At 36.7% G+C, this 27500-nt stretch overlaps 1 protein-coding gene across 2 annotated transcripts in view; it reads left to right on the forward strand.

The window, feature by feature from the left end:
- LOC143032739 (uncharacterized) overlaps positions 1 to 27500 on the forward strand; it is an 84363-nt gene that overhangs the window by 43813 nt on the left and 13050 nt on the right. For both annotated transcript variants that reach the window (XM_076197689.1, XM_076197691.1), the window contains exons 4-6: positions 7894 to 7979; positions 8766 to 8956; positions 13165 to 13279. In XM_076197689.1, coding sequence (XP_076053804.1) covers positions 7894 to 7979; positions 8766 to 8956; positions 13165 to 13279 — 392 coding nt within the window. The remainder of the gene's footprint in view (positions 1 to 7893; positions 7980 to 8765; positions 8957 to 13164; positions 13280 to 27500) is intronic.

Genomic DNA, 27500 nt, shown 5'->3' on the forward strand with positions numbered 1-27500 from the left:
TCTCACCCGCCCCTTGTAACTCTCCTTTACGTGATTCCTCTCCTCTCTCTCTCTCTCTCTCTCTCTCTCTCTCTTTCCTTCTCCATTACGCAAAGGCTACCCTCCTTCCCATTTCCCACGAAGAGGCTACCCCCGGTGTAAACAAGAACAGGTCCGTTCACTTTGATAAGTAAAGAAACATTATGACGTCATGAGGAGGTGCAAAAGTCCTCTTTCTCTTCCTCCTCCTCCTCCTCCACCTTGTCCCGTTTCCTCCTCCTCTTCGTTCTGGTCCCTCTCACACTCGTTCTCGACCCAACTTGCCTCCGTTGTCCTATGTCACCCTAATATCTGTCCCAGGTCACCCTTGCTCTCACCTCACCCTCGGCCTTGACACTCCATCTGCCTCTCAAGTGTTACCATTTTCTGTCTTCCTCTCCCTTCCTCCTTCTCCTCCTCTTCCTATGACATGTTACAAAGTCTTGTGTCACGTCTTGGTGTGACAATTTCTGTTACGACATTGGGGAAAGATTATCTTGGGCAACATTTTCCTCTCCCTATCTCTCTCTCTCTCTTTATCTCTTTCTCTCTCCTTATCTCTTTCTCTCTCTCTCTTTCCTTCTCTCTCTCTCTCTCTCTCTCTCTCTCTCTCTCTCTCTCTCTCTCTCTCTCTCTCTCTCTCTCTCTAATATGGTTCCTCCTCTCTTCATTCTTTTTTTCTGAGTGATTCCTGTGTTTAACCGACACTCCTGCGCTCTCCATTTTTCAACTATTTATCCTGATTTTCGAACTTGCCAAAGGAACACCAACATGACATTAATCATTTGCTCATTTCCTTTTCATTTCTGTGGTTTTCGATACTCTGTGTGTGTTTGTCTGTCTGTGTGTGTGTGTGTGTGTGTGTGTGTGTGTGTGTGTGTGTGTGTGTGTGTGTGTGTGTGTGTGTGTGTGTGTGTGTGTGTGTGTGTGTCTGGAGGTCATTCTCCCGTTTTCTTTGTATCTTCAATTGGACCTCAAAACCTTCGAAGACGATTCCATTTCCCATGTGAACGAAATCGCCTGACGCCATATTGACACCCGGGAACTCCCCTCGGGTGAATAAAATCTCCTGGCGACAGAAGGAATAAAAATGCATGATGGGCTTGGAACCAAATCTTCACTTAACATACTTGTCTTATTCCTTTGCAAATCTTAGATTTCGTAACTCGAATTTCTCTGTTGTGTGGAAGTGGTGGACGGTATGTATTTTTTAACAATCACTATCCTCGTTTCCGAAATCATTTGGTTTCATGTTCAATATTTTCCAAAACTATTTAGAAAAAAAGAAAAAAATCTTTCCCATCTTTGAAATTCGGTGCTGATAAACGCGGGAAGTCTTCCATTGACGACAAAGATGTCGACCTATTTTTTGAACGATTTTTTTCATTACGATCTAAGTAATTTAATATATTCGTGGGAGAAGTCTTCCAGGCGCCCATTGTTAAACTCTGGAAAAACCTCCTTTTTTTTGTGTGTGTGGCACGGAGAAAGGTTAAATCACAGGTCACATACATCAAACGCGCAGGAAACAAAGACGAAATTTCATCCCCCTTCGGCGCCAGAGATTCTGATGCAACGGTCGAGCGTTCCAAACATCCTGTCGCCAGAGGACTTCTTAGGGTTAGAATGTGGACAAAGGGGAATTTTCAAGGGAAGGTTAAGGGGGGAGGGTTTGGGGGGAGTGTGGGTTGTGGATGTGGTTGGATAAAACTGGTTTCTTAGGGATTTTATTTTCGTTTTTTTTTTTCGAGATTTGGGTCTCGATAGGAAGATGTGGTCTGCGGTCGTCCGTAAATCCCGAGTTTTGTCCTGACCCGGCTAAGTGCAACAAATAATTAAATAGATAAATAAACATATATATATATATATATATATATATATATATATATATATATATTTATATATACATATATATATATATGTGTGTGTGTGTGTGTATGTGTGTGTGTGTGTGTATGCGTAAAAGAGAGAAAGAGAGAAAGAGAGAGAAAGAGAGATAACAACAGAATAAGGCTGAAATTAGTTTGTTTTCACATACGAAGAAACATTTTTAGAGCTATATTTCCTTACATTATTCGGAAGGATGTTGCGGTTGGGCTGAACTGATATGTTTTGTTTCTATTATAATGTTGTCAAGTATTGTAGAATCATAATTCGGAAGTCCTACAGTTGCTACAATGATTCAACGGTTTTAACGGTTGTAACGGTCTTCAACATTTTAAAAATCTAACGACATGACGTCGGGTACTCTTTCGATGGATGACATATTCTTTCGCGAAAAAGATTTACATATGTATATTTCTGCAATTTAATCCCTGCCACCTGGGGTATATTTTATGTACTTTATTTAATCTAGACGAAAAGGATTTTATTTAGTTCCCGAACGGCCGTCGCGTCAGCGTCCATGTGGATCCTGCTTGGGGTTGAGGAAAGCGGGAATTCCAGGCTTAGTAACGCTGTGGTTAGGAAGCCACGTGCCCTCACAGCAGAACATTATGTGTATGTATATATATATATATATATATATATATATATATATATATATATATATATATATATATATATATATATATATATCGTTCGGTCACCTTTCATTTTATTTTCCAAGTGGTTTTATTACACACACACACACACACACACACACACACACACACACACACACACACACACACACACACACACACACACACACACACACACACATATATATATATATATATATATGTGTGTGTGTGTGTGTATATACATATCACTTCCACGTTAAGGGTCTGAACTTGGGCTGCCTGAGTTGCTTGACATGACTCTTAACAACTTCATCAACGATAATAAGAAATGGATCATACAAGTGAGAAGTACTGGGTTCGATTCCTGTACGAGGAAACTAATTAGTTATAATCCATGATGACATAATAATGATTTATGATTGTTTATATGTATATATATATATATATATATATATGTATATATGTATATATATAAATGTATATATATATATATATATATATATATATATATATATATACATACACAGACATATATACTGACTGTCGAAGACGATTTATCAATTCTATTATGGTGTCCACCTGGCGATTTTATTGACATAAAGAGATCTGGTTTAACAGAAAACGGAACCTCAACTAAAGCTTCTCCGACTTAATAAAATCATCTGACGGCAGCCATGATCAGATGAACGTCCTTTAGCTGAATAAAATCCTCTCTCTACGAAGAACAATATCTTGATTTTGTTCTTCTGGTGACGTCATCGGAAGCGTGCTGGTCTCGCATTCGCTTAATTGTAGGTTCGAATCCCGCACTCGCTCTCCGATTCCCAGCTGCAGTGACTGTTAACTGTCCCGACAGTCTTCTGAAGGGTGTAATAGGGCAAAAGTGACGGCTTCGGCCGCAGCAAATCAGCGTCTCCTGGTGTAGGCTCCTCACTAACATGTAGTGACAGGCGATTTGTTTCGGTTGATTGTGAGACCCAAGAGGTTTGTATGTGACGTAATAGGTGAGGAGCCTACGCCTGGAGGCACTGAGTAGTTGTGGCCAAAACAGGCACCTTTGCATTTTTGTGTTTGGACTGCTGGGACACTTCTGGGAATTGGAGAGAAGTGCGGGACTCGAACCCGCACGCTTTCGACTGCGCCACAAGCGCAGTTCAAAGAAGAACAGGAAAACCACGAAAAAGGAGGAGGAAGAAAACATGTGGATAGAAAGACGACGGACTGAAAGAAGAATGAAGGAAGAAGAGGAAGAGGAGGCGGAGGAGGAGGAGGAGAAGGAGGAGGAGGAAGGAGGAAGGAGAGGACGAGGAGGAGCAATAAAGATAAAATCCTTAAATTGCTTGAATCTTGAACTGTGTCGATCATTTGCAGTCTTGGATAATCGGATACTCGACGTAATTTGAAAGCAAATCCATAAGCGATGCAAAGCAAAAATAAATAATTAAATAAATAAATAGAAATAAAAAAATAGAAAAAAATGAAAATCGCAATAAAAATAAAAATAAAATCCTTAAATTGCTTTAAACTCTTGCATTGCGTCGATCATTTGCAGTCTTGGATAACCGGATACTCGACGTAATTTGAAAGTAAATCCATAAGCGAAACAAAGCAAAAAATAAACAAATAAATGAATAAATAAATAGATAAATAAAAATAAGAAATAAAAAAATTAGATTTACAATAAAGATAAAAATAGAATAATTAGATTGTTTTAAGGTCTTGAATCACGTCGATCATTGGCAGTCTTGGACAATCGGATACTCGACGTAATTTCTAAGCAAATCCATGTACGGAACAATACATCTTGTTAGAAACTACAAAGCCCACAACTACTTGGCAACAAAAATTTATCGGAATATTTTCTATTTTGACCTACCTTTTATTAAAATTATCGGTTGTTTTAAGAAAAGGTATGACAACATTATGGACGGGGATGGCAATTGGTTATGGGCGTGGGACTGCCTAGTGTAGGTCTTATGGTCTCTTACAGTCTCCTTGTCTTTTTTTTTTCTCATCTTCACTCTCTAAAATTTCTAAGCAAATATTTGTTTTTTTTTCTAATTTTTCTCAGTTTTCGACAAATGAACATTTCTTCATGATTTAATTTTTCTTTGTGAAAATATGTATTTTGCCAAGGGCTACATTATTTTTCTAAACTTATTCTATACATAGAGTAAATATATATATAATATATATATATATATATATATATATATATATATATATATATATATATATATATATATATATATATATATATATATATATATATATATAATATCAGCGCGGAACGATTAGTTTATATGCTCAACCATTGTGTCCACTGCAGGATTATCGGATTATCCATTGAGGGAGCGATACAACCTTTGTATCTCGTCACTGTATACACATCAAATCAGTAACGAGTTAAATGAGTACATTCGTAATATTTTGATTAAATAAATAAATAAATTAATCAATCAAAAAAGACGTCACACACACACACACAAACACACACACATACACTTGTGCATACATACATACATATATATATATATATATATATATATATATATATATATATATATATAAATACAGACATACATAGAGAAACATGTGGAGGAGCCAAGAGAAGAGGGAGGGAGGGAGGGAGGGAGGGAGGGAGGTGTGGCGAATGGGAGTGGAGTGTGTGGGGATGAAATGGGTGGGAGTGGAATTATGCCTTTTGACTTTAACTACCTCCCTTCTAAAGGATGGGGGGGGGAGAGAAAACTCCTTAGTACATGTACATACATACATACATACATTTATTCATTAATGTTTATACATTTTCTTTGCCATACAATAATACACTCAACCTTCCATATGCACTTCGCACCGTGAGGCTACACCACAACCCAGGGTTAGTCCGGATATTCTGCAGTGGTCCCATCTTAGGGCATTATTTTCCCTCCGGAATGTTTTGTCCAACAGTGAGAGACTTCACTCCCGGATACTTGCTTTCCTAGAAAGAAAACTTCTAACAAGACACCACATCCCTCCTAACATCTTCATTTCGGTGACGCGCTACTTCGGGTCTAGAGGAAGTGTCAATCAAGTCGCGAATAGAATCGCCTGAAATTGACCAGAATAAAGACTTACAAGACGTCAAGGTGCCACAGGGATCAGTACATGCACCACATCATATTTCATGTCTTTTTCATCTGAATAAAATCGTCTGACGACAGCCAGAACATTGATTATGGATTAGAACGCGGACCATAAGAATCAAGATCCATTCACATAGGATTGGTGGTTCCTGTGACTTGATTAAAATCGCTTGGCGCCAACATTAATAACGTTATGAAGGATAACGATCGCCTGACGCCAACCATAATAATTAAGTTATGAAGGATAACGATCGCCTGACGCCAACCATAATAATTAAGTTATGAAGGATGACGATCGCCTGGCGCCAACCATAATAAAGTTATGAAGGATGACGATCGCTTGGCGCCAACCATAATAAAGCTATGAAGGAGGACGATCGCTTGGCGCCAACCAGATGACGTCACTCCTCAACTACAGGTAAACTGACGAGAATCATCTTCATTAAAATCAGCCAGAATCAAATATGTAAAGTACGTCACTATACAGGGAATGTTTGCGTCTAATTCCTTCGGAGTGGGCCCTGTTCTCCCAGATGAATAAAATCGTCTGGCGGCATCATGAAGAAAATTAATGAAGTATGTGGGAGGGGGAGAGAGAGGCCTGTAACAAGATTATTTCAATATTTTCCCATTCTAGACTACTTTCAATGCTCAGTTAACTCCTCTGCCAAAAGCTAGAATACAACCTAGAAAGTAAACCATCTGGGTGAAGGGTGGGTTCTATAATCGTCTTATATACTTTATTCTGGCAGCCGCCGGGCGACCTTATTCAGTTTGAAGGAAGGCGGCCGTGTTATCTTGAAGTGACCTTGCAGCACGCGACCTTATGTGACCTCGCTATAGTGGCGGTCGGTATAGATTTTGTTATGCTTGGCGCCACGCAGTTCTATTCGGATGGACATTGGCTCCATGAGTGAATCTCTTCGGGCGGACCTTGGCGCCAGGAAAGCCTATTCGGGCGGTCCCTGGCGCCAGGAGATTCTATTCGGGTATACCAGTTCTTGCCTATTTCCTTCTTAAACGTCTTGATATGATGACCTTGCCTGGATCATCCTTGTTAAATGGATTGGATTCCAATAATGGGATTGGATAATTCTTAATGGGTTTAGATCCGCTTTGGTGAGGTTTGAGTCCTCTTAATGCGTTTGGATTCCTCTTAAAGGACCCGAATCCTTTAAAAAGAATCCAAACGCCTTAAGAAGGATCCAACCCTTTAAAAGGGATCCAGCTTAAAGGATCCAAACCTCTTGAAGCCTTTGAGAGGGCTCCGAGGGAGTCTCGATTGGTCAAGTCCCACTTCATGTCCGTGTCCACCTCCAGTCCTCACCCAGACGTTACGTCTCCGTGTCGAAATGGTCACATGACGTAAGGTGACCTCGCAAGACGTAGTGGATGACCTCATGTCACTGCTGTGACCTAAGATACGAAGATGACACATTTGGCTCGCAAGCGGTGCTTGTCCGAACATGAACAAAGTCGCTCAGGAAAAAAAAAAAAACGTAAAATAAAATTACTTGTCCGATAATGAAAATATACTGTATATTCAACTTCGAATTAAGAAAATAAAGCAAGATATATTCAACTTACATTATAAAAAAAAATCAAGAACTTATGAGTGAATAAAATCAATCGGCGCCAACAAAATCTGCTAAAAATAATAAATCTTTCCTGAAGAAGGTGTCACCCCACATCTCATTATTATAATCGTCTTTTATCTTCTTTATCAATTTTTCTTAGAAACTATTAAGAAATGAAACAACGAAAGACCAAACATTTTCGTCTATCAAGACATCTTCAGGCTAACCGTTTTCGTCTACAAAGCCATCTTCAGGGTACATAGTATCTAAGTGTTCAAATGTTTAAGACATATTCAGACCAACCGTTTTCGTCTACTAAGCCATCTTCAGGGTACATAGTATCTAAGTGTTCAAATGTTTAAGACATCTTCAGACCAACCGTTTTCGTCTACTAAGCCATCTTCAGGGTACATAGTATCTAAGTGTTCAAATGTTTAAGACATCTTCAGACCAACCGTTTTCGTCTAGTAAGACATCTTCAGGGTACATAGTATCTAAGTGTTCAATATGTTTGTGCTCATTTCTTTCATTCTCTATTCTATCAAGATCCAACTATGGACCGACAGGCATCCGGTCGATGGGTTTTGCTAATGTAACATTAATGGAAACTCATTGTAACGAATAATTAATGAATCATAATTTCTCCCTTTCATTGAACAACGTCAGCGGTTGGTATGGTGCACGTGGGGCCGTCTACACACCTGCACAGGATATCAGCACCTCCTCGCCTTCCAATGTGTGGCCTCAACAGAGTAAGTTCTTCATTATTTCATCATCTCTGTCGTCCCTTCTTCTCCTCCCACCCTCATCCCTTTCCTCCCCGTGTGTGTGTGAGCGTGTGTGTGTGTGTGTGTGTGTGTGTGTGTGTGTGTGTGTGTGTGTGTGTGTGTGTGTGTGTGTGTGTGTGTGTGTGTGTGTGTGTGTGTGTGTGTGTGTGTGTGTGTGTGTGTGTGTGTGTGTGTGTGTGTGTGTGTGTGTGTGTGTGTGTGTGTGTTTACCTAGTTGTATTTACCCAGTTGTATCTTACGGGAAGGGGAGCTACGCTCGTGATGTCCCGTCTCTGTATCTCGCTATATCTAATTTGTTTTTAAATTCTTGTATTGTTTTTTGCACACACTATTGTTTCGTCTAATAAGTTCCATACATCCACCACTCTGTCTGTGTGTGTGTGTGTGTGTGTGTGTGTGTGTGTGTGTGTGTGTGTGTGTGTGTGTGTGTGTGTGTGTGTGTGTGTGTGTGTGTGTGTGTCCTGTTTATGTGCTTCCATGTCAAAATTTGCTTTATAATCGCTGTTGTTGTCTGATCATATTATTTCTTCTTACATACTGTTCCATGAATGACTGCATCTATTCGGAAATTTGCATTTCTTCCTTCTCCTCCTCCTCCTCTTCCTCTTAAATTCACAAACAATACTCAATACCCACAACCACTCCCTAGTGTAGGCCTCATGGCCTCTTGCAGTCTCCTTCATTCTTATGTTCTTATGACCCCCGAAGTCATCCAGACTAACTTCGAAAATTGGCTTTTGACTCCGGCAGCCGTGGACTATGGCGCCATGCAGGACCTCACTGGCGCCAAAAGCTCGCCTTCGTCACCCACGCTCCAGCTTCCTAGCAGACTCTATTCATCGACGCCTGTGTCTTCGGCGTCTTCCATGTTGGTACCTCAGCGCCAGCAATGCACCTTACCGACGTCCCTCAGCTCTGCCATCCCGGCCACCCTCAACCAGGTGAGAAGATCCTTTTGTCTCTTTCAGAGAGAGGTAGTTCCATGTCTCTCTAGAGCAGCGTTTCTCAACCTTATTACCCTTGCGTAACCTTTAAAATAAATGGCATGTCTCAAGGAACCCTTGCAGAAAAAGACACATATACCATATCTTTCTCATTTTATTTTCATCGTAATAATAGGTTAGATAGGATGATGTCTATATTACATTATTACGATAACCAAGAATATGTCGTGCGTGTTTAATTGTATTACGTATATGAAATTAAATAAAAAAAGTCAAAAATGTATTAGCTTATCTCACTTGTTCTCGCGGAACCCTTAGGGACCTTTTGCGGAACCTTAGGGCTCCGGGGAACCCTGGTTGAGAAACGCTGCTTTAAGCGGCCCATACACGATCAATTATATTGCGCAATTTCATTATCAATACTCTGAATGGACAATTAAATTGACCGTGTATGGGCAATATATCGCCCAAAAACGGTCAATTTAATTGTATATGGGCAATATATCGCCAATACACGGTCAATTCAATTGCCAATTCAGAGTATTGACAATGAAATTGCGCAATATAATTGATCGTGTATGGGCTGCTTTAGAGTTTCGAAGTGGGCTATTGGTGGGTATTCAAACAAACGTCCTCCCGAAGGGAACGAAATAAAACGAAATGAAATTAGATTAAATGAATTAGAATAAAATAAATTTTCACGAATAAGATAAATGAAATAGAATAAGATACAGCAGATGAATAAATAAATGAGTAAATAGTAAATAAAAAATACAAAATAAAATGAATAAAATAAAAGAAATTAAGACTAATTCAATTCAACAAAATAAAGGAAACTAAAGAAAAAATAAAATGAAATTAGGTAAGATGAAACGAAAAAAAAAAAAAAAAAAATAGAATAAAAATTTTGACATCCTACTATAAGTAGAGGCCTGTCTCCATCCTAAAAAGCTGCTGCGCATCCCTTGGTCATAGGGGTGTCACCAAGTCTCTAAAACTATTAATTGCACAATATATATGTATATATATATGTATATATATATATATATATATATATATATATATATATATATATACATATATATGTATATATATAACATAACATTTTTTTTGCAGCTAATACCCCATGCAGTGATACAAATAAACGAAAAAACAACAACAACAAAAAACAAGACGATTATAAACAAAGATATACAAAAAATAAATCAATAACAAGGGAAATATAATGAATAAAAAAAATAATAATAATGATAATGATAATAATAATGATAATAGGATAATAAGGTAATAATAAAATAATTATAAGATAATAATAATAATATAATAATAATAATAAGATAACAATAAGATAATAATAATAGAACAATAATAAGATGATAATAATATTATAATAATAATAATAATAACAATAATAATAATGATAATAACAACAATGATAATAATAATAACAATAATAATAATAATAACAATAACAATAATAATAATAATAATAATAATAATAATAATAATAATAATGATAATGATAATAGTAATAATAAATCGTAGGTGGTAATTAAATTGCACAAACAGTAGCACATAAATAAAGAGCTAAAGCCTCCAGATGATACGAAAGGATTTATTTGGCAACAGAAACCAAAATACCAATACAATAATAAACAGGGAGGAAATTGAAAAAAAAAATCTGAATTAGATGAAAAATAAAAATTAATTCAGTTCAGAGACTTTGAATATGTGGATCTGGAGTCACAGACATATAGACATACACAGACACATAGTCATATATCATAGACATAGACACATATAGACATATATACTCAAATAGACACAGATAACATAAAGTTGGAGACTTTGAATATCTGGATCTGCAGTCACAGACATATAGACATACACAGACACATAGTCATATATCATAGACATAGACACATATAGACATATATACTCAAATAGACACAGATAACATAAAGTTGGAGACTTTGAATATCTGGATCTGCAGTCACAGACATATAGACATACACAGACACATAGTCATATAATATCACAGACATAGACACATATAGACATATATACTCAAATAGACACAGATAACATAAAGTTGGAGACTTTGAATATCTGGATCTGCAGTCACAGACATATAGACATACACAGACACATAGTCATATAATATCACAGACATAGACACATATAGACATATATACTCAAATAGACACAGATAACATAAAGTTGGAGACTTTGAATATCTGGATCTGCAGTCATACACAGACACATAGTCATATAATATCATAGACATCGACACATATAGACATATATATACTCAAATAGACACAGATAACATAAAGTTGGCTAATAACTATACAAAGCTACAGGATCCTCACCCTCCCTCCCTCCCTCCCTCACTCACTCATCTCCTCGGATTTACATCCGGTACAGTCACAACCCCGGATGGGGGCTTGGGTCGAGGTATGGCCACCAAAGGCAAAGAGTGGCCCATGAGAGTGGCCACTGGCCCAAGTTTCCTGTGGTCAGTCCTCACCTACGACGCACTTGTTGGATCTGGGTGTAGTAGAATGGTATTCTATTTATTAACTTCTATTGTGTCAGGAGGGCACTGGCCATGGCGGAGTTTCTGTGTACTAAAAGGATATCGTGACCTTAAGGAGTTTGATTCACAGTCTCTCTTTATCTCTCTCTCTCTCTCTCTCTCTCTCTCTCTCTCTCTCTCTCTCTCTCTCTCTCTCTCTCTCTCTCTCTCTCTCTCTCTCTCCATGTGTATATGGGGTGTGTATGCGTGTGTTTGTGAACGCAGAGGGTAATTGAGAATTCTAAACAGAATAAGAAAGAATTTCTTGAATAAAGTGAGAAAGTCGAAGGAGAAGACGAAGTGTGAGATCAATGACAGGAGTGGGCAGTTACAACCAAGGACAATGTATGTAACAGCAAGGTGGAATGATGTCTTTAGGGAATGAAATAATGATGTTTGGGAGAGGTGGAATGGTGTGCAGAAGGAATGAACACAATTTTTTATTTATTATTAGTTTTCTGTCAATTTAATATTATATACTATCTGTTTATTACTTACCTGCACGCATGCATTTATCTATTTTATTTACTATTATTTACATTATTATAATTCTTATATTTATTTTCCTTTATCATTATTACTTTTTTTCCGCATCCAACCTAGTTATGGACCAAAAGGTCTCCTGTCGGCATACTCCGCCGTGTAATCCTTTGTAATCTTTGTAAAGCGGTGGAACTGAGAAGTGTAAGTCCAGAGAAGATTGCAAAGAAGGATAAGACAGAGAAAAAAATATATTATGTATGTATGTTTTATGCATAGTACAAGCAAATCCGAAGACTGGAAGAAAACACGTGTTGTACCAGTGTATAAGGGAAAAGAGAACCAAGCCCAAATGTAATAACTATAGATGTATAGGCCTTCATGTATGTTTTATGCATAGTAGAAGCGAATCTGAAGACTGGAAGAAAGCACGTGTTGTACCAGTGTATAAAGGAAACGAGAACCAAGCCCAAATGTAATAACTATAGATGTATAGGCCTTCATGTATGTTTTATGCATAGTAGAAGCGAACCCGAAGACTAGAAGAAAACATGTGTTGTACCAGTGTATAAGGAAATAAACCAAGCCCGAATGTAATAACTATAGATGTATTGGCCTTTAGTGCTTCCAGAGATTGGTCAATGTGATATGCTACACAATGCATGACGCATTGCATGACACCTCTCTTCTCTCTTTTCTTTTCTCCTGAGAGGCGATTCGGTTTTCCCAGGCCTTCCCGAGAGGGTCTGTCTGGGAGCCATTGCGTTATAATTCTTTGAATTCTTCTAATCTGATATCATTATTGGTGGTACCACTCCGTCTTCCAACATTTCTCCGTCAATGTAGGCCACGCTTATGGTTGACAATAGTTTATATATATATATATATATATATGTGTGTGTGTGTGTGTGTGTGTGTGTGTGTGTGTGTGTGTGTGTGTGTGTGTGTGTGTGTGTGTGTGTGTGTGTGTGTGTGTGTGTGTGCGCGCGCGTGTGTGTGTGTGTGTGTCCGCGCGCGTGTGTGCGTGTGTGCGTGCGTGTGTTTGGTAATGTGTAAGTGCGTGTGTGTACATACAAATGTACTTATGTTTACACATGTACAAGAACAGCTTGTTTTATTTTTCTTCCTTTTTCTTCGTCGTGGACAGCCCCTAGGCGCCAGCAGTCTCAGCAGATCTTCCAGCAGCCTACCTTATACCATCGACATGTCATCTTCTTGGGCCGGCATTGATCCTTACAGCTCACACATACGCAATATCAAAGGTAGGTTGTCGTTTTGGTGAATGCATTCAGCTCAATAATATCGGTGCACGCACACACACACACACACACACACACACACACACACACACACACACACACACACACACACACACACACACACACACACACACACACACACACACACACACACACAATGCTGCTATACCTAATAAACCGTATATTATTATATTATTATTATTATTATTATTATTATTATCATTGTTGTTATTTTTGTTGTTATTATCATTATTATCATTATCACCACACACACACACACACACACACACACACACACACACACACACACACGTCTATGGTGGATTTTCCTAGATGCATGGCTTCCTACCAAACCACACAAGCGTGTATATATATACATATAGTAAGCATATACGAATACACATATACATTATTCTTCATCGTCTTTCTACATAAATGAGAAAACAAACCCATAATGAGGAGGGGAAATGGGAGAGGAGAGGGGGAATGGGAGAGGAAAGGGGGAGGGAAGAGGAGGAGGGGAGAGGGGGAGACGGTACTAATTTTCTCGTCTGTGGAAAAAAAATAATATCATTCTCTTCCTCCTCTCCTCAGATTGTTCCTCTCTCTTTGTTTTTTTTCTTCTTGTCATTTTTTTTCGAAGCAGCTCTTCTTACCACGTGTCTCCTCCAGTTGGCTATCTCTCTATCTCTCTCTCTCTCAACACACAAGTATATATATATGTGTGTGTGTGTGTGTGTGTGTGTGTGTGTGTGTGTGTGTGTGTGTGTGTGTGTGTGTGTGTGTGTGTGTGTGTGTGTGTATGGGTGTGTGTGTGTATCCAGCTCCTCCCAAACGCAAACAATATGCAAATTTTCAAGATGCATTATTCTTAGCAATGACTGCCCCTATCCAGTTGCAAACTGATCCACATGTGCCTCTTTTCGAGCAATACGACAGTGCATTACATATGCAATACATAACATGAATCAGTATGTACCTTCTCCTAAGGAATTCCATCTAGATGGCTTCAAGATTATACAGAAATGCATTACACTGCATATGCAAAGGTACCTTCACCAAATACACCATTTACTTACAAACTGATTCACATATCATACTCTTCATAGAGAATCTGTTGTCATGAAATACAGTCTACAATTAACACGGAAAATGGATGAAACAACTCTTTGCAAAGTTATACTAATGACCGACTTTTGAAGAAGAATAGGCGAAAGTAAAGAAATCTGTATATTTCGATCACTATCTGTGATCCTCTTCAGCAGATAAAGAGGATCACAGATAGTGATCGAAAATATACGGATCTCTTTATTTTGGCCTATTCTTTTCTTCATCTGCTGAAGAGGATCACAGATAGTGATCTCTTTACTTTCGCCTATTTTTCTACAGTAGTGGGTCATTAGTATAATTTTACCAATGTGCTACGACATTACTTTGTTGTCATTGCAAAATGTCTCACAAATACACATTTTTACAAAGAGCTTGTTTCCATATACTACACACACGCAATATCCTCCCAAACGGCTGCAACTAGCCAGTTGCAAATTGGTCCACATGCAACATTTTATGAGGAATTTACTCTTGCGGATTAATTTGCAAAACGCAACATCAAATACGAAAAATGTTACATCTTCCCAGACGAGACGACGGGACAAAAATGGAAGGGAAAGGAAGGAAGGGGATGGGAGATGAGAGCGTAGGAAGAGGAGGGGAGAGTGAGAGAAAGGGAGAGGCGAGGAGGGAACGGTGAGGGGAACTAAAGGAAGGGGAAGGAAGGAAAAGGAAGAAAAAATCGGGGAATAAGAAAGGTGAATATGACATGAGGATGCTCAAGTCCATCTTAGACATTCTTAAGTTAAAAACAAATAAACAAATAAAAAAGTAATAGCTAATCTGAATAAAACAGAATATCCCACACATCAAACTGTTTGGAAAAGAAAAATACACCGCAACTTTTCACAACATTTATTAATTCTTAAAGTTTTTTTTTTGTGCAGACTAATGTTGAATATAGGCGGAAAGCTAAGGAAATAGATAGGATCTCCGTGTATAAGAAATCTAATTCAAATAAAATCACACATTTATCCAGAGTAAATTATTTAAAGCTCGTCACTGAAACGAGGGATGGAGCATGCATGGAGTCGTAACTTATGTGCATATTTTAGTAACCATGTTATAAGAGCTGAAATTATCGGATGTTTTCAGAGAAAGTTGGTTAGATTTATGCTCTTATCTTGTAACATCCCCCTCAAGTCTAAACCTCATGGATAGGATGTGCGAAAAACACACACACACACACACACACACAGACAGACAAAAAAAAAAAAAAAAAAAAAAAAAAACATACGCAGATACATGCATAGGACAGAGACAAAAAAAAGGCCTTCAGGCATATATAATGGAAAGGGCACTTTGACCTGAAATCTAGAAATTACATTATCATTCAGGATTGCAAATGTAACTGATGCCAAACAGCGGATAGAAGCGGATGCCTAAGAGAAGGATGACACAATAATCTTATCTTTTGGCGTCCTGCACATAGGCGCTAGCCGCGGGAATGTTAACATAGCAACTGAAGCACAACATTTACTCACACACGCGAACATGCACGCACACACACACACACACACACACACACACACACACACACACACACACACACACACATACAAACATGCATACACACACACAAACACACACACACAAACACACACACACATACACACACATACATACATACATACATACATACACACACACACACGCGCGCGCACACGTGGTTACTTATACACATATAATCAGTGATATATTTAATTAACTGCTGGTCTTTCAAAAATAATATTTACAAGTAAACATGGAACTGGGTGATCTTTACGTTATGTTTATTAACAGTGACTTTAGCTATTACAGTATTTTTGTTTTGAGACATACACTTCTCTGTGTCTTAGAATACCCACAAATGGCTCTTGGAAAGAGAATTTATGTTGTATTTTTTAAATATCTCTGAGAAAATCAGAAAAAAGACGTTCAAAATTGAACCTTCAGCATCTTGAATTTCAAAGCTGAAAAAATGTAAATGAAAAATAGACATATATCTTATCGCATTTGATATCATTGTCTGTATTTATATTACCCATACATACCAGTCAAACAATGAAAGGGTAAAGCTATAAATATATATATATATATATATATATATATATATATATATATATATATATACATATATATATACATATATACATATAATATATATATATATATATATATACATATGTAAATATGCACACAGACATATATATATATATATATATATATATATTATATATATATGTATGTATATATATATATATATCACTTTGACAAAATGTTGTGGCACATATATAATTAATATTCACGAAGAACCTACAGTCGGAATAAAAAGGAAAATTTAGAAGAATGTGTAACTTCTGTTACACATTCTTCTAAAGTTTCCTTTTTATTCCGATTGTGGGTTCTTCGTGAATATATATATATATATATATATATATATATATATACACACACACACACACATATATATATATATATATATATATATATATATATATATGTATATATATATTTTAATATATTATATATATATACGCAAATCTTTATCCGATTCTTCGTAGCAGCTTCTGAATTTGATATCTAGTGACGCCCCTACGGACCAGAGCCACATAAGATAATAATCTAACTACAGGATATTCTCCCAAATGGAGAGAAACGTTAATCATTATCGACTAGACACCACATATTCTTTGAATCCTTGGCATCAAATCCCTACTTATCTTAATAAAATCGCCTGGCGACAGACAGAACAAATGAACACACACTCTTCGATACAAAAGAAGCTACAATGCTAAAAAGAAAAAAAAAGGGACCTATCCTAACAACTTACAAACTCATTCCCCAGTTTTAATCTCGTTTTCGTTATCCTTGAGTTTTAATCTGAGCTCTGGCATCGTCAAGGGAAACCCTAACTACGATACAGCCCCATTCACTATTTTGGTCTTCTTTCTAGGATTTTTTTCCTTTGTAGATTAACCATATCTAGACTAGATTAGCCATATTTAGACAGGTTCAAGATTCTCTGGCGGCTATGATTCTTCATGTCCTTTGTGGGGAAATACGTTTGCTGTGTTCATATGGTACAGAAGAATGTAATACACAGATACACATGCATATACATATGCACATGCACACACATACACGTATACACATATACATACACATGCATATACATATGCACATGCACACACATACACGTATACATATATACATACGCACATGCATACACTCGTACACATACACACATATACACATCCGCACACACGTACACATATGCACACAACAATACACATGAATACACTGCACACAAAAATACACACGATTACACACACACACACACACACACACACACACACGTACACATGCACATGCACACATATATATGCACAAACGTACACATATACACATACACACATATGTACATGCATAAGCACACAAAAATACACACATACACACACATGAGTGCACATACACACACCTACACACACACACGTACACATATGCACAAACACACACATATGTACATGCATATGCACACAAAAATACACACACACACACACACGCACACACACTCACGTACACATATGCACACACACAAACACACGTACACATATGCATATAAACACACATATGTTCATGCATATGGACACAAAAATACACACATACACATGCGCACACACACACACACACACACACACACACACACACATTTTCAAGTACACTGAGAGGGTTGAGTACTTGCGTACTGGAGGTCGGGATCGCCTTACTGCTGTGTGGGAGGCAGAGTTCCCCCTCCTCCCCCGAACTGTCCATCTCTCTCCGTCTGTCTGTTTGCCTGTCTCTTCCTGTCTGTTTCTGTCCCATTTTGCATCTGTCAGTTTTTCTCTCTTTCTGTGTGTCCGTATCTGTCTCATTTTATCTACGTCTCTTTGTTTCTTTCTGTGTGTCTGTTCCCGGCTCTCTTTGTCTCTGCTCCTGTCTGTCTATCTTTTCCGTCTGTCTTTGTTACCGTTTCTGTCTCTCCCTTCTTCTCTCTCTGTCTGTCAGTCTGCATGTCGCTTTCTGTCTCCGTCTGCTTTTCTCTCTGTTTATCTTTCTGTCTATTTGCCTTTCCTCCCTCCCTCCCACCCACATTCTCTCTCTCTCTCTCTCTCTCTCTCTCTCTCTCTCTCTCTCTCTCTCTCTCTCTCTCTCTCTCTCTCTCTCTCTCTCTCTCTCTCTCTCTCTCTCCCCCTCTCTTTCTCTCCCCCCCCTCTCTCTCTCTCTCTCTCTCTCTCTCTCTCTCTCTCTCTCTCTCTCTCTCTCTCTCTCTCTCTCTCTCTCTCTCGGATATTGTCTGCTAATTTTTATAACCCAAATAATTTTGGGTTATTCGTGACACCCCTACATTCCAGAGTTCCACGGCATTCTTTTTTTAATTGAGCCTAATCTCCACTCAAACACCTTTCTCAAGGATAGAAGCGCTGGTTATCGGCATGTGTGTGTGTGTGTGTGTGTGTGTGTGTGTGTGTGTGTGTGTGTGTGTGTGTGTGTGTGTGTGTGTGTGTGTGTGTGTGTGTGTGTCTGTGTGTGTGTGTGCGTGCGCGCGTCTTTATCTCTCTCTCTCTTGAGCGATATATAGTGTGAATATGCGCGCACACACACACACACACACACACACACACACACACACACACACACACACACACACACACACACACACACACACACACACACACACACACACACACACGGACACACACGCACGCACACATACGTACACACTTGAACAGTGACAAAATCCAACCCGGTCATGGTGACGTCATGAATAGATGTTGTTACAGTGACGACATGTGTCATGGAGAGGGACCCCGTTTAGCCCTAAGGTCGCCCCATCAGCTGAATAGAATTGCCCGTTATTACATTTTAATCCTGTAATGCTGTGCTACATTTATCATCTATTTTATTATTCATTATTAGTTTATTGTACCCATTCTCGACTTCTTTAATGATCAAGTGATCCCTATAGTTTGTTCTATTAAGCTCAACATATTAATTCATTTACTTATTTCATCTATTTATTTACTCAATCATTTCTATTTCATTTATTCGTTTTCTCTTATTCACTTACTTGTTTTTATTTCATCTATTAATTTTTTATCTTCCTTGGAGTCTTCTTTCATTTCCACAAACAAGTTTCGATCACGCTTATGAGGTATTAAGAATACTGGTGTAGTTCAATTGATTCTAACCGTATGAGACTAATGCCAGATATCCTAGAAGGAGTCCTAAAGTCGTTTTTTTGGCCAATATTGATATTTTCTATCATCAATAACCACCATCTCTATCCTTGGGAGCATCACACCGAAGCGGTGGAATCATAAAAATTATTTATCTATATTCCAATAGCTTTTTCCCCCTTAAAAGGGAGATAGCCAATAGAAACGATAAAGAAGAGATTTAGTGAGGGCACGTGAACGGTGGGATAGTGGAGGTCAAGTGTTATCAATACCGGTACATTACCCGATTCCCTTGCAACGACCTGACGTCATGTCGGACGCTCTGAAACGACGTGACGTCATGCCGTGTTCATCCAATGCAATAATAACGTTTTCGTGAATATGAATAATCTACTTCTACGTTCAAACGCTCTATGTCATCTTTTTTTATTTCTAAGGCCATCAGTTGTCAATTAGAAACATTTTATTCAACGTGTTTGAAATAGGGACAGTTTATTTTCATTATCATTATCATTATCATTATCATTATCAGTATCATTATCATCATTATCATCATTATCCTTATCATCATTATCATCATTATTTATCATTATTATCATTATTATCATTATTATCATTATTATCATTATTATCATTATTATCATTATTATCATTATTATCATTATCATTATCATTATTATCATTATTTTTATTTTACTATTACCTATTACCATTATCAGTAGTAGTAGTAGTAGTTAGTATAGTAGTAGTAGTAGTAGTAGTAGTATCAGTAGTAGTAGTAGTATCAGTAGTAGTAGTAGTATCAGTAGTAGTAGTAGTAGTAGTAGTAGTAGTAGTAGTAGTAGTAGTAGTAGTAGTAGTAGTAGTAGTAGTAGTAGTAGTAGTAGTAGTAGTAGTAGTAGTAGTAGTAGTAGTAGTAGTAGTAGTAGTAGTAGTAGTAGTAGTAGTAGTAGTAGTAGTAGTAGTAGTAGTAGTATTGTTGTTGTTGTTGTTGTTTTTGTTATTATTATTCCGCATCTGATCTAGATATTCGCATGCATTGTTCTCTTGAGAACCTCTGTGTGTACTGAGCAATTTTGGAAGGCTTCAGATAGACAGCTCTCTTATTATAGTAAGATATTTATTTTCTAAAATACTATATGAGTCTGGTCCATAGGGGTATCATTAAAGTTCCTAAAATATTGGCTGTTTTTAACATACAGTCAATACCCCATAAGGAGTGGTCGATGTAAAAAAGCATGGGAGGGATTATTGTTGATAATATGAGGTATTCACTATCAATGAATATTGAGTATGTGAAAACCTCTTAAATCCTATATATTGCATTAACATTATATTGTGTTGTATTCTACTGTATTGTATTGTGTTGTATTACATTTGCACTGTATTGTGTTGTTGCATGTTTTGTAGTCGACTTTTTCATCACCGTCTCTATTTCTATGGACAATATCGGGCTGTTACTTTGAATTATTTTGGGTTCATGACATGTGGTGTGAGGTTTGGCCCAACCTAAGCAGTCCATAAAAATAGAGGTGCTGATGAGTAATCGATTATGAAATACAACACAATACAATATAATACAATACAATGAGTGTTGCTACATGTGGAAGAGTGATAGTCCTGATCCAAGGAATGTTTTTGTGTCACGTCAGATGGAAACCATATACTAGTCACAGTAACAGGAGTCGTCTCTTGTAGAAAAGTGTAGAGAGAAGATGGGGATATTAATAACGTGTTGAAATGAAATTGTTGTTTGAAGGGGAAATGTGAGAAGGGAGAAAGTTATTGCAAAGTATTAAGTAGGTTTGTCACTCAAGTAAAATGTGTGGTTTAGTACGGGAGCACCACCAAGACAGATGTGGGAGGCGTCACTAGTCATAAGGAAGCTAGGAGTGAGGCGAGATTACACTGTTCTTACACGCAAGTGTTGTCTCAAAGCGTCTGGTGGGAAGAGGGCCTTGGGCAGACATGAGGTATGATAACGTGTAAATGGTTTCTAGGGGGTTCTTTACAGGGCGAGAGTTGAGGTCGATTGCATGCAACGGGGTGGAAGTACCAATAGAGCTTTATGCCGCATCCCGAGCTGCCTTGTCGACCCGTTTGTTGACAGGAATGCCGACATGAAATGGCACCCAGTTGTGTATTCTCGCTGTATTGGATGCCTTTGGTTTCTTTATTGTAGTTGCCGCTTACCGATTTTACTCAGCTAAGGGTCAATTCTGCTGCATAAGAGTTTACTATTGAAACAAGTTGTATATTTGTGCTGTCAATAGTTTAGAGGATTTAGTGACACCCATAAGGAAACTAATCTCCATTCAAAGGGACGAAAGTCACTGAAACATTGGGTTCACAAGAACATATGAAAGGGTACCAGATCTGTGGCAGTATGAACCAAAAGTGCGAAGAAATTCGGAAAACGACGAAGAATTGTTAAAGGAACTTATATAACCCGTAATCAAGCGGGTAGTACGAATTCGATCGTTTCTCTCTCTGACTGTCTTCAGATTATTTCATTCACTCGTTCAGGGTTGAAGGTCGTCTCAACCTAGAGAGCAGTGATCTGCTCAGACTTGCTCTTGAGACGTTGTTATCGTAACAGAGATTACAGTCACGTGTTCAACACTCTTTGAACAGTATTCCATAAGAAGGCGTTTCTCAATGTTTAACAACGATTTAGCGCGAGTGTAGGAATGACTGTAAACCATTTTCCTTCTGAACTACGGACATCTCTTGCGCCATCTCAGGTCAAATGGCACTGTGTCAGGTTGTTCTGTCCCTCGTTGATAGTGACGTCAAATCTTATCGGTTCACCTCACCCCTATCGGCTCGCAGGGTTCACCTGAGACAAGGAACACGTGTGTACATGCAGATAGGGAGTTTAAACAGGGCGTGAGGACCATCCTTGTCTGGCTGTCTCGAAGCATATCCAGGAATAGCGAGAAGTGTTTTTTTTTTTTTTTTTTTTTTTTGTAGGCACGCGCTGTCTTGTGCTGTTTGGTATATGAATAATTAAAGGAATTCACGAGAAATCTTCTATTTACGTAGTATGTAGTATTTATGTAATTTGGTTTTATATTGTAATCTTACGATCCTTACAAGATGAATTATATATTTGACGAAATGATGCATGTCCACGATTCATTTAGTTTTACGGAATTACACACACACACACACACACACACACACACACACACACACACACACACACACACACACAACTAATATGATATATGGAAATCAGTACTCTATCATTCTTCCTCACTTCTTCCCTCTTGTCTCATTCTATCCAAATATGCGCATAAATATATCTGCCTTCCATCCTGTCTATCCATCTATCTGTCCATCAATGACCTTTTAAGGCTCTGCCTATCAGCCTGTCCGGCTATTTGACTGTCCGTCTATTGAACCATCAGGCTATGTATGTACGTATGTATGTACGTATGTATAATTGTATATATGTATGTATATATGTATGTATGTACATTTAGTATTGAATAATTTCAGATACAATTACTCCGTGTAATTTAGAATGATGCAAAATTAATACACACACACACACACACATAAACACACAGTATATACGTATCTATATATTAACTATGGGTGTATTGCGTAAGAGTTAAAATCTCATATGGAAGGGAGATAGAGGGGAAACGAGAGGAGAGCGTCACAATCGCTTTGTATGGCGCGACATACTCAAGCGCCAAAGAAACGCCAAAGAAAAGCGAGACTGTGTGAAAGCGGCCGTCTGTAACGTTTACAGCAGATTATGACAAGTGTGAACTGGATGGTGGGGTGTTAACAGATCACCTGATAAAGAAAATTGTACGCGCCGACGTCACAATATTCTCTCGAACGACTGAATATCACGAACGTTATATTAAATTAATCTAAACGTAAGATAGCAAGACGTTTCATAAATTTTCTTAACGTGTTTTTTTTTTATCCTATTTCGCTTGTAGGTTGAGTTTGGGAAGATGTTAATTTATGTTGATGTTATTAGTTCTAAACTTGAGCCACTTCCGGTGAATATGGACGACGTCAAATGTCGACATTATGAGTAATCGTCTTGACACGCCTCTCAAAAGCGCGGCGCTTTTGATGCTGGCGACGACAAATGTCGACCTTTCCCAGTACTTAAAGGATGCGCGTCGTTTGATCACAGCGTCAGCTCCTTTACAGTTTCGTAAATATCCCTTCAACCTAATTTGAAGGAATAGTTCTCTGTCTGCAGAAAAAATAAAATAAATAAATAAATAAAATAGATAAATAAAATAAAACTGATAGAGAGTTTGTTCCAGTGGTTATTAATAAACTAGGAATGATTCCCCAAAATGTCTTTGCCTCCGATAATATAGGAAAAGCAGTAAAATTGCTTGAAATAAATAAATAGATGAGCGAATGATGGAATACATACATCAGTAAATAAATACATAAATATATATATATGAATAGATAAGAAAATTAATAAATATGAATAAACGATAAAAATTAATAAATACATTAATAGATAAATGAGCAAATGAATGAATAAATTGATATATATACAAATAAATGTAAATAAATAAATATATACATATAAATGTAAATAAATATATAATAAATTAATAAATGAATTAATGAATAAACGATTAATACAAAAACTGATAAATAGCTAAATAGAATAAAACAATAAATAGATAAATAAATAAATAAATAAGCAAATCAATAACTAGATTGGTAAATAGATAATGGACCATCGACATCTAGAGATGAGATTACTATCTGCATTATCGTTGAACTTCCCACCTTCTTCTCAGATGTCGCCCGTGGGCAATTAACAGGATTGGAGGGGGGGGGGGAGTTCAAATAGCGTATACTCGTACTTATGTAAACATACATCCATTTGCACACACGTGATGTTACTCACGTGCACACTCAATAAAGCGATTTCAGTTACTAATATTATTAGTATCATTGTTATCATTATCATTATTGTCATATTATTATTATGATTATTATTTTTATCATTATCATTATCATTATTACATATACACACATGCGAACATTGACATACATACATGCATACATACATACATAAACACACAAAAGATATACAATAGATTGAAAGAAGAAATGATCCAAGTGACGATATAAACGGAACTCCACGAGCACAGCTCCAACACCGTATATTACAATAAGGAAAACACAACGAAGTAAATATCTAAAAACCAAGGAGAGACCCTAAAACTGAATAAAATCGTTTACAATTAGCCAGAACAAAATCCATAATGTACTTTTTTTCATACTAAACCCAGTCACTGTATATGATTAACTTGACGGATATATTTTCTTATCAAATTAGGTTGAACAAGGGATAAGTAATCTTTATATGTCTTTCTTATTTTTATGTTATATGCAAATTCTCGTAAAGATTGCTAGAATAGTGATTTGTTTAGGTCGGTAACCAAAAAATAAAAAATAAATAAAAAATAAATAAAATAAAAGATAAAACAATAATTAATAATAATAATAATAATAATAATAATGATAATAATAATAATAACAACAGTAATAATAACAATAATAATAATACCAATTATAATAATAGTAATTATAATAATAATAATAATAATAATGATATAATAATAATAATAATCAATAATGACAATAATAATAAAAATCAATAAACAAGCAAAATTGACGACATTTGAGTCCAAGACACGACATGACCCAACAAACGACGAAGACCACGTGACCTGTTAGACGTAGTGTTTGTGTAGAAAACGTTGTGTTTTCAACTGGTGTCCAGACCCCAACTCCTTCTCCTCCTCCTTCTCCACCTCCTCCCCTCCTCTGCCAATACAGCATCTACGAGGATGGAGGGGTAAGGTCAGCAGCGATAACACCATGTACAAAAGATATTCCCTTTCTCAGACTCTTCATGGAACTGTGAATATATTCTATTTATCTATTTACTTTATCATTATTTCTATTGATTAATTTGTTCCTTTACTTTATCATTATTTTATTTGTCTATTTATTTATTCGTTTTATTGTTATTTCATTTATTTATTCATTTACTTTTGCTTTTTATTTTATGAAATGATAGGCACTAATCAAATCGCATGGTTTTGTTGGTAAGCTAACTTTTGCATAGGGAATAACATTATCCTAAACATGACTATTTTCGAACAAATTATTTCTATTGATTAATTTGTTCCTTTACTTTATCATTATTTTATTTGTCTATTTATTTATTCGTTTTATTGTTATTTCATTTATTTATTCATTTACTTTTGCTTTTTATTTTATGAAATGATAGGCACTAATCAAATCGCATGGTTTTGTTGGTAAGCTAACTTTTGCATAGGGAATAACATTACCCTAAACATGACTATTTTCGAACAAATTCGTGATCTATTTGGAGAAGTACAAGTATTAGCGAAACAGTTACACAGACACGATATATAAGTACATTCAAAAAGGGTATCGGACATGAGATATAGATACATCAACAAGAGGATTACATGTTCTGGTTTTTAAACTATGTTTCACGATCAAAACACAAGCTCATGTCGCGGGTTTTGTCTTCGGGGAAAGAGAGCAAATAGACATGAAAGAGAGCAAATAGACATAAACACTGGAGGAAAGAGAGCAAATACAGACAAACACACTCCATCAAGAAGAGCCCGGAGAGTGTCAAAACAGATCGACATGGTCCTTCACAGTTTTACTGTATACGATTTTCTTACAAACACACACACACACACACACACACACACACACACACACACACACACACACACACACACACACACACACACACACACACACACACACACACAATGCATATATATATATATATATATACATATATATACATTATATATATATACATATATTATAATATCATCAACACCTCGATGAAAACTAATTCGAAAATTTAAGTTGCATCATTTATGCAACGATAAAGTGTCTATATTTACCAACTAAGAGTTATTTTCCTATATGAGTTAAAGCTCTAGATTTTTGTTATGGGCCATTTAACATTACACGACTGATAGTGATAAATTAACTGTTAAAGGCTCAATATTTATGAAGCTGTACTGATTCTTAGTCGGTCCATTTTTGGAATATGCTGTTCCCGTGCGTATCTTAAAGTTTACCAATCCGCTGTTAAGAAGAAGAATATATATATATATATATATATATATATATATATATATATATATATATATATATATATGTATGTATGTATGTATATATACAAGCCCTCCAGATTTGAAAATAAACTGATGACACCAGACTTTGGGAAAATTTTTGCATTTAATGCAAACCACACGATTTAAGAAAAAAAAAAAAGGATGGTTCCTATCAAAACACGGGGTTAATCAAAATGTAAGTGAAAACAAGTTTGCCAAAAGCACAAATCTCCCACTAAGGCAACTGGATGTGATACAGTTCGACATTTGGCTTACCATGGTTATCTATTAGAGGATAAATTTACTGTTCTTTGCTCAAACTAAGCGGAATTGTAAATTGACTTAAATCAATTGAAATTCAGAAGAATGAAAAAATTATGATAATGATGAGGATAACAATGAGGATAACGACAATAACAATAATATTGATAATGATGATGATGATGATGATGATGATGATGATGATGATGATGATGATGACGGTGATCTTTGATAATAGCAATTGCATAAAATGATATGAAAAAATAAAATAATAATAAACGCAAACATTTACTGATCCATCAGAACTGAAAAAGAGGAAATTAATAACTAATCTTGAGTAAAACATCAAACTAAATTTCGAAAACCAATGTCCTTATAATCCTATCTTCTGTGCAAAATCAGCACCAAATTGAAACAACTGGCACCATCCTCTTTTTTTTTTCTTTATCTAGAAACAGGTCTTCTAAG

This window comes from Oratosquilla oratoria, chromosome 14, assembly GCF_046742065.1.
Source record: "Oratosquilla oratoria isolate Oo_2021 chromosome 14, ASM4674206v1, whole genome shotgun sequence".
Taxonomy (NCBI): Eukaryota; Metazoa; Arthropoda; class Malacostraca; order Stomatopoda; family Squillidae; genus Oratosquilla; species Oratosquilla oratoria.